The sequence below is a fragment of the Hemitrygon akajei genome, chromosome 11 (genome assembly GCF_048418815.1).
Source record: "Hemitrygon akajei chromosome 11, sHemAka1.3, whole genome shotgun sequence".
In the NCBI taxonomy this organism is placed as follows: domain Eukaryota; kingdom Metazoa; phylum Chordata; class Chondrichthyes; order Myliobatiformes; family Dasyatidae; genus Hemitrygon; species Hemitrygon akajei.
In genome coordinates this window covers 69,943,992-69,953,991 of record NC_133134.1, presented here as the reverse complement: position 1 = coordinate 69,953,991, position 10,000 = coordinate 69,943,992, and the positions used below count along the sequence as shown (strand labels likewise).

General features: G+C 40.6%; 1 protein-coding gene across 3 annotated transcripts in view; it reads right to left on the bottom strand.

Moving 5' to 3' along the window:
- Positions 1-10,000, bottom strand: part of grid2ipb (glutamate receptor, ionotropic, delta 2 (Grid2) interacting protein, b) — a 241,121-nt gene that overhangs the window by 18,443 nt on the left and 212,678 nt on the right. For all 3 annotated transcript variants that reach the window (XM_073061062.1, XM_073061063.1, XM_073061064.1), the window contains one exon: positions 7,728-7,892. In XM_073061062.1, coding sequence (XP_072917163.1) covers positions 7,728-7,892 — 165 coding nt within the window. The remainder of the gene's footprint in view (positions 1-7,727; positions 7,893-10,000) is intronic.

Sequence of the window (10,000 nt, the reverse complement as noted above, 5' to 3'; positions counted from 1 at the left end):
AGGCTAAAACATTAGGAGTATTTAAGAGCCTCTTGGACAGGCACATGGATGAAAGAAAAATGGAGGGTTATGGGGTAGTGTGGGTTTAGTACTTATTTTTGTAAGGATTATATGGGTTATAAGGATTATATAGTGTTCTATGGTTCCTTACCTCAATTCTTTTCCTGGTGAAACATACAGTTTGAGTTTTCTCTACTGAAAATCTACATCCTCAATCATTACCCCACTCCACCACTTCATCAATTGCTCCTTATAGCTTCCTGATTATATGCTTGATGTTCCTGCCTCTTTTCCGCAAGGCCCCACCATCCGCAAACAGTGACCTACCTATATCCACTGGTACCTTTGTGAAGACATCATTGATCATAATGATGAAACGTAATGGCTAATCACACTACCCTGAGGTGTGCTGTTTTCCACTATGTACTGATTTGATAATTCTGACCCAATCCGAACTTGAATTTTCCTACCAAACAAAAAATCTTTTATCCAATTAAAAACTCTCCCACCAACCCCCATCTTGAGTAGTTTAATTAACAATCCCTCCTTCCACATCATGTCATAGGCTTTTTTTATGTCAAAAAGCACTGCAACTACTGACTCTGTATTTGCCTGGTCCTTTCTTATTTTAGTCTCTAACCTTGTCACTGAGTCCATGGAATTCCTTCCCTTCCTAAAACCACTCTGATAACTTGCCAGCATTCCCCTCTTCTCAAGCTCATATGATAACCTTTCTGTTAGCTAAGATAGACTGGCAAATGATACTTAAAGGGTTGACAGTGGATATGCAATGGCAAGCATTTAAAGATCGCATGGATGAACTACAACAAGTGTTCATCCCAGTTTGGCAAAAGAATAAACCAGGGAAGGTAGTGCACCCGTGGCTGACAAGGGAAATTAGGGATAGTATCAAGTCCAAAGAAGAAACATATAAAGTAGCAAAAAAAAGCGGCACACCTGAGGACTGGGAGAAATTCAGAGACCAGCAGAGGAGGACAAAGGGCTTAATTAGGAAAGGGAAAAAAGATTATGAGAGAAAGCTGGCAGGGAACATAAAAACTGACTGTAAAAGCTTTTATAGATACGTGAAAAGAAAAAGGTTGGTCAAGACAAATGTAGGTCCTTTACAGTCAGAAACAGGTGAATTGATCATAGGGAACAAACACATGGCAGACCAATTGAATAACTACTTTGGTTCTGTCTTCACTAAGGAGGACATAAATAATCTTCCGGAAATAGTAAGGGACCGAGGGTCTAGTGAGATGGAGGAACTGAGGGAAATACATGTTAGTAGGGAAGTGGTGTTAGGTAAATTAAAGGGATTAAAGGCAGATAAATCCCCAGGGCCAGATGCTCTGCATCCCAGAGTGCTTAAGAAAGTAGCACAAGAAATAGTGGATGCATTAGTGATAATTTTTCAAAACTCCTTAGATTCTGGATTAGTTCCTGAGGATTGGAGGGTGGCTAATGTAACCCCACTTTTTAAAAAAGGAGGGAGAGAGAAACCGGGGAATTATAGACTGGTTAGTCTGACATCGGTGGTGGGGAAAATGCTAGAGTCGGTTATCAAAGATGTGATAACAGCACATTTGGAAAGAGGTGAAATCATCGGACAAAGTCAGCATGGATTTGTGAAAGGAAAATCATGTCTGATGAATCTTATAGAATTTTTTGAAGATGTAATTAGTAGAGTGGATAGGGGAGAGCCAGTGGATGTGGTATATTTAGATTTTCAAAAGGCTTTTGACAAGGTCCCACACAGGAGATTAGTGTGCAAACTTAAAGCACATGGTACTGGGGGTATGGTATTGATGTGGATAGAGAATTGGTTGGCAGACAGGAAGCAAAGAGTGGGAGTAAACGGGACCTTTTCAGAATGGCAGGCAGTGACTAGTGGGGTACCGCAAGGCTCAGTGCTGGGACCCCAGTTGTTTACAATATATATTAATGATTTAGACGAGGGAATTAAATGCAGCATCTCCAAGTTTGCGGATGACACGAAGCTGGGCGGCGGTGTTAGCTGTGAGGAGGATGCTAAGAGGATGCAGGGTGACTTGGATAGGTTAGGTGAGTGGGCAAATTCATGGCAGATGCAATTTAATGTGGATAAATGTGAGGTTATCCACTTTGGTTGCAAGAACAGGAAAACAGATTATTATCTGAACGGTGGCTGATTAGGAAAAGGGGAGATACAACGAGACCTGGGTGTCATTGTACACCAGTCATTGAAGGTGGGCATGCAGGTTCACCAGATTGATTCCTGGGATGGCAGGACTTTCATATGAAGAAAGATTGGATCGACTAGGCTTATACTCACTGGAATTTAGAAGATTGAGGGGGGATCTTATTGAAACGTATAAAATTCTAAAGCGATTGGACAGGCCATGGACGTGGCCATGATCTCAGCCTTATTCCCACTGGAGACTGCTGTTTCCTCCTCAGATATCATTACTGGATAATCCCATTCCCTTCTATCTCCTCCCATCCTCTTAATCATTCCCCATACCTCTCCCACAGGCGTTGTAGGAAGATTGTTTCCGATGTTGGGGAAGTCCAGAACGAGGGGTCACAGTTTAAGGATAAAGGAGAAGCCTTTTAGGACCGAGATGAGGAAAAACTTCTTCACACAGAGAGTGGTGAATCTGTGGAATTCTCTGCCACAGGAAACAGTTGAGGCCGGTTCATTGTCTATATTTAAGAGGAAGTTAGATATGGCCCTTGTGGCTAAAGGGATCGGGGGTATGGAGAGAAAGCAGGTATAGGGTTCTGAGTTGGATGATCAGCCATGATCATACTGAATGGCAGTGCAGGCTCAAAGGGCCAAATGGCCTACTCCTGCACCTATTTTCTATGTTTCTATGTTATCATCCTTTCCATTATCTTGTATATATTTGATGTTAATGCTATTGGCCTGTAGCTAGTGGGTTTTGATGGATCCTTGTCAGGTTTCCTTATTGGAATTACTACTGCTTCTTTCCATGCACTTGGTAATCTTCCCTCCTCCCACACTCTGTTGTAAAGTTGCAGCAACTTCAAGAGCGCTCCTTCTCCTAGATTTTTTAGCATAACATAGCATATCAGATCTTTCCCTGGGGAGGTTGGTCTCAATCTCTTTATTGCTCTCATCATCTCTGCCAACGTAAATGGTTCATCAATTATATCATCAGTTTCTTCCCTCCTGTTTAACACACCTGGGTGTTGACTCATTGTTCTTTCCCTTCTCCTTCTCCCTTCTTCAGACAAATTTTCTGAACTGTGTACCTTTACAAATGACGTGGCCATGATCTCAGCCTTATCCCTGCTGGAGACTGCTGTTTCCTCCTCAGATATTATTACTGGATAATCCCATTCCCTTCTATCTCCTCCCATCCTCTTAATCATTCCCCATACCTCTCCCACAGGCATTGTTCTTCCTATTTTGTTGCAAAAACTCCTCCAACTTGTCCTTTTAGCTTGACATATAGTTCTCACCACTGCCTGTGCCTTCTTATATTGAATCAAATGCTGCATGTTGTGGGTTCTTTTAACTAGTCTGAATGCTCTATTCCTGTTTTTTACTGCCTGACAACATTCCTCTGTCCACCATGGTACCAGTTTTCTATTCATCCTATTTTTACTCCTGGGTATAGATCCTTCTGCTGCCATAATAATTGCTGAAGTCACCTGACTGTTTAATTCATCTATATTTCCAGAAATGTTAATCTTTGTCAATGCTTCTTCACTCAACTTCTAGAACTTACCCCAATCTGCTTTTCCAAACACCCACTTTGGGATTCCACCGCCTGGTCTTACTTCAACTCTTTCACCCACTGAACATGAAACTGGGTAGTGATCGCTGCCTACTGTTGAAGCAGTCCAAACTCCCCAGTTACTAACGCCAGCCAAGGTACTAGACACTAACGTAATATCTAATACTGACTCAGTTCTTGCTGTTATGTTTATCCTTGTTCCTCTACCATCATTCATACACATCAAATCCTTTTCTTCCATCAAACCTTCAATTACCTTTCCATTTGAATCTGTAAACGCATCCTCCCATATTGTGCTGTGAGCATTGAAATCTGCACACCACACTACTTTATGTCTGTCTTGTCCTTGTATCCTTAGTAGGCTGTTCAAATCCAACCTTTTACATGGATTGTAGTAGTTAATTATAACCACTTCCACCACTATGTATTCCTGATCATTTCCCTTTTCCAGTACCCCATATGGTATACCTTTTTTGATTAATATAGCACAACCCCCTCCTCCCCCTAGATTTCTATCTTTCCTTATCATTGTATACCCATATACCACAAAGTCTAAAGTTGGTTTCAACCAAGTCTCCTGAATACACACTACAATCATTTCTTTAATAAACTGCTTGAATTCCTGGATATTGGCCAGTAAGCTCCTTGCATTCCATTGCAAAAGAATCACCATAATTAGTATTAACCAACCTTTGATACTTCCTGGTTTGACTGATTATTGAGGTTTTCCCTCACTTCCTCCCATGTCTATCCTATGAACCCTAAATGGTTCATTGCTGCTTTGACAACCAGCTGAATTTTTTCATTTTTTTGAATTTACCTCAGCCGTAATCACTCCTGCAATGAATGTTACTAGAGCCTTTTTGACTACATAAATCCTGTCATTTGTTCTTTGTTGCATCTCTTGCATCCCTCTTGCTCCCTGTTCATTAGAAGCATTATTCTGTTCTCTTGACATTCTTACAGCTTCTGCATGTGATCTTTCTTTTCACTCTTATTTCTTGAATTTTATTCTCCCGTCTCATAACCTCACACCCACTATATGCCACATTATGAGCTCCTCCACAATTACAGCATTTTGTTTGCACTCCTGTTCCGCACTTTCCATACTCATGATCACCCCCACATCTAGCACATCTCCTCTGCCTATTACAGTTTTTAGCTATGTGTCCAAACCTTTGACAATTATAGCACCTCAATGGCTTTGGCACATACACCCTTACTGGGTAACTCCTGAAACCCAGGAACACTTACCCTGGCACTCTTTCTTCTTCAAATTCAATCAATACTGTTTCACTTTCCTTTTTCACTCCCTCCTTTGTTGTTTTCAGTCTTAGAACATTCATTACTTTTCCCCCTTTGATATTCCTCTTTAATTTCTCCATATTTATACTCATTGGTACCTCCGTGATCACTCCTTTACATCCACCACCATTTTGTGCTCCCACCCTCCCTGTGTATTCCACCTTACATTTTCCTATCTCTCTTAATTTGAGTGCTTTCTCAAGCTGTTCCTCATTCGCACATCTTACCAATAGTCCATCATTAAGGACTTTTGCAAATACTATTTCCCTTATCTTATTTGCCAGTATTGTTGTTAGCACAAACGGGTTAATTTTCTTCATGTTTCCTTGTGCCTTCTCATTAAGCTTTATTATGACAACACCTTCTCTCTAAACTTGTTCATCTTCCACACTTTCAGAGTGCTCTCCACTGTCATTTCTTATTCTTTTATTCCCTTTGTCTCTGTTTTCATTCATCCATCCCCCCACTATCTCCTCATTCCCTTTATTTCTCCCTTCACAACCATCCATTTCTCCGCAGCTGCCTACCCCTGGCCCTGGCCTTCCCCAGCCGTAATTCTACAACCAATACTGCTGTACTCCACACAAGAAAAACCTGCCTTTTCCAACCATTGAGCAGTTGGACCTTCCAGATACAGGAGTATTTTTACTACAATCAATTGAAACATCTTGATTGCACACAGATGATCTCCATTTAACTAATCATGTGACTTCTAAAACCATTTGCCCGCACCTGTGATGATGTGGTGTGTCATATTAAAGAAGGGTGAATACTTATGCAATCAATTATTTTGTGTTTTATATTTGTAATTAATTAAGATCACTTTGTAGAGATCTGTGTTCACTTTGATATGAAAGAGTCTTTTTCTGTGGATTAGTGTTTAAAAAGCCAAATTAAATCCACTGTGATTGAGTTTTGTAAAACAATAGAACATGAAAACTTCTGGGGGAGGATGAGTACTTTTTATCGGCACTGTATATTTCCATGGACTAGCAGACATCACAGGTGTCTATCATATATTCCCTCTTCTGTTCACACATCTATGCCACCAACAGGAACCAGGCCCAGTGAATCCATAATCTGTTTTACCGACACAAAAAGGGCCAAAACCAATTCTGTCATCTCATAGCATAGTCCCTCTGTTAGCTCCACCACTTCTTAATTCCCCATGGTCTCGACTGTATTGGCCCACTATAGAAACATGGAAAATAGGAGCAGCAATAGGCCATTCAGTCCTTCCAGCCTGTTCCACCATTCAGTACGATCATAGTTGATCATCCAAATTCAGTCCCTTGTTCTAGCCTTCATCACATATCCTTACCCCTGGAAAAATATCAGATTCCTTCCTGAATAAATTTCATTATTGTGATTCAACTTGTTCCAGTGGCAGAGAACTCCAGCAGTTCACACTTTCTAAGGAAAGGAATGTCTCCTCACCTCAGTCCTAAATGACGAACCCTACACTTATACTCTGTGATCCATACTCCTGCACACCCTGATACTGTGTAGTCCTGTTAGAATTTTGCAGATTTCATTGCACTCCCTACTTATCTTCGAAATTCTAATTGAATACAGGAGTAGTTGACATCAAACATCAGTTCTGCCACCTCAGCATACAATCCAGTGAATTTTCATTAAAATCACTCCACTGCAAGAACATCTTCAAGGGGAACAAAACAGCGCAAAATGCTCACAAAAGCCCTGAATAATTGCAGCATGATATTCTCAGTCCTGTGCTCAAACGTTCTTACTATAAAGGCCAAATTATCATTTACTTTCTTAAAAGCCTATGGCTTCCTCGTGTTTACTTGTATCACTTGCTGCACAAGGGCACCTAGAACTTACTACATGTCCTCCTGAACTAATTCCTACTTCAGATAATAATCTGCTTTCCTGTAATAATCACCAAATTAGATAACCTCACATTTATCCACTTTATACTGCACCTGTAACATATCTACACATTTCCACAATCTGCAACACCTTGGTATCTTGCTCAAGGCTCATTTACATATTGTGCATATGGGGTCCCAGCGCCTATGCCCATGGTCAGTGCCTGTCACCTATTGATGTTTGATCTTTGTTTCCTCTCAGCCCACCAGCTCTCTGTTCTTATCAGCACTTTACCCTGATTCTTCAGCTAATCCCTTTATCAATTCTTTCTATAAGACTGATACACCATACGGGCTCTCCCTCATCTATTCTGCTAGTTTCATCCACAGAAATTTCCAGTGGATTTGTCCAGTATGATTTTCGATGTTGGCTTTGTCTCCAAGTACTCTGCTTTTTCATGTTTTATAATAAACTCCAGCATTTTCACCACCACTGTTCACAAATTAAACAGTCTATTCTTCATCTTCCTCTCTGTATATACTTAATTTTAAACTCCTCTATTTCTGAAACTAATTCTCACCACAAAATTCAAATCCTATCCTCTCTCTCTTACAATTTGGTTCCAAACAGGAATATTTTGTCTGATCCTGAACTGATCCTCTAATCTCATATTTTCTCCAAAGCAAATACCATCCCTTTCCATAGGAGAAGGAGAACATTGTTTTTATATAGGAAAATATAAAAGTAGGACTTATCTAGTCAGGACACTTTGGAAATGTTTGGTGTAATTTATGGCTAACATCTGCACAGATCTGTTGAGAATAATATCTCAAATCTCACCTCAAACTTTGTGATAAATTCTGCAAATATCCCAAAAAAAGCTTCTGTTGTTGTTGCCTTTGAATCTTCTCCAAAAAATGTTGAGACTTTATTGAACTCCTCGATGGCTCGGTTCTGCAGGGAGTCGAGGGAAGCAATAAGGGGTTGGGCATCTCCCAGGAATGCCTGGCACTCTGGTTAAGATAGTAACAGTAGGACAATTCCACTCAGTCTGTATGACATATGATCCCACCCAGCACATTTTTCAGTGAGTAGTTCCAGTCTTTTCTATTTTTATTGCCCATTATGAACTGTTTTGTCCAGCTTTGATAGGAGTTTCAATGAACAATAAGCCAGAGATTGGAGTTCAAATCCCACAATTTGATATTTTGCATTAAGACTCTTCACCTGGATAGCATGAGTCCAGATGAAGAATCTCAATCTGAGACATCAACTATCCAGTTCCCTCAGGAGATGCTGACTGGTTTGCTGAGTTCCCCCAACTTTTTGTTTGTTGCTTCAAATTCCAGCATCTGCAGTCTTCATCAGTCAGTAGGAAATACACATGACTGTGTGGCTAGGCATAGCTCAAATACCATTCATAAAGTTGCTGACAGTACAGCCATTGTTGGTAGAATCTCAGGTTGTGACGAGAGAGCATACAGGAGTGAGATATGCCAACTAGTGGAGTGGTGCCACAGCAACAACCTGGCACTCAACGTCAGTAAGACGAAAGAGCTGATTGTGGACTTCAGGAATGGTAAGACGAAGGAGCATATACCAATCCTCATAGAGGGATCAGAAATGGAGAGAGTGAGCAACTTCAAGTTCCTCAGTGTCAAGATCTTTGAGAATCTAACCTGGTCCCAACATATCAATTAGTTATAAAGAAGGCAAGACAGTGGCTATACTTTATTAGGAGTTTGAAGAGATTTAGCATGTCAACAAATACACTCAAAAACTTCTATGATTGTACAGTGGAGAGCATTCTGACAGGTTGCATCACTGTCTGGTATGGAGGGTGGGTTGCTACTGCACAGGACCGAGAGAAGCTGCAGATGTTATAAATCTTATCAGCTCCATCTTTGGCACTAGACTACAAAGTACCCAGCACATCTTTAGAGAGCAGTGTCTGAGAAAGGCAGCGTCCATTATTAAGGACCTCCAAGCACCCAGTGCATGCCCTTTTCACACTGTTACCATCAGGTAGGAGATACAGAGGCCTGAAGGCACACACTCAGTGATTCAGGAACAGCTTCTTCCCCTCTGCCATCTGATTCCTAAATGGACATTGAAGCTTTGGACACTACCTCGCTTTTTTTAATATACAGTATTTCTGTTTTTGAACATTCTTTTAAATATATTCAATATATGTAATTGATTTACTTGTTTATTTATTATTATGTTTTATTTTATTTATTTTTTTCTGCTAGACTATGTATTGCATTGAACTGCTGCTGCTAAATTAAAAAATTTCATGTCACATGCCAGTGATAATAAACCTGATTCTGATTCTGATCTGTCTTCCTTGGTCGGGTCTATAGGTGAATATCAATTCGGTTAACTCTTAAATGGCCTCTGAAATAGTTTAGAAAGTCATTTGATTCAGGCACAATTAGGGATGAGCAATCAATGCTTCAACAACTGCCAGATTCTGAAATAAATGAAAATATCTCCTGTTGTATGAGGACACAATAGTAAATGTCCACCAGTAGGTCGGGCACTTATAACTAGATATTAAATTGTATGACACAGTTTTGACACAACTTAATTGAGTTTCACCTGAACAAAATATGATAACAACAATTATTTGTTTCACATCACTCAGGAAATTTGACCAGACACTCCTGGCCTTGAGCCACCCTTCTGCTCTGAATATATCCTACCAAGATTGCACACGATGATAGGGGTGGGGAGCTGAGATAAGTGGAATGCTGACAAACTCAATCATGTTGTCAGAGGAATGATGATGATTGGGCAATTTGTGTACAGCCCAGATCATGTGTAATATAAAGATTCAGAGCACAGCACCAGCCATACTCGGACAATCCCTCAGTGATTCTAATGCACAATCTCTCACCTGTGTCCGTTCCCCAGCAGAACACAATGTTGCTTCACTTCTCTGACCATGCATGACCTTCCAAAGCCCCATGGGGGGAGGGTTGGTTGTTGCTTTGCTGTTGCTTGCGTGTGGGAGGGGGAGCTAGGGGTGGTCTTTGGGTTCTAACATTTAACTGCCATTCATTCTTTGGGGTACTTCCCTGTTTTCATGGATGTTTGTGAAGCCAAAGAAT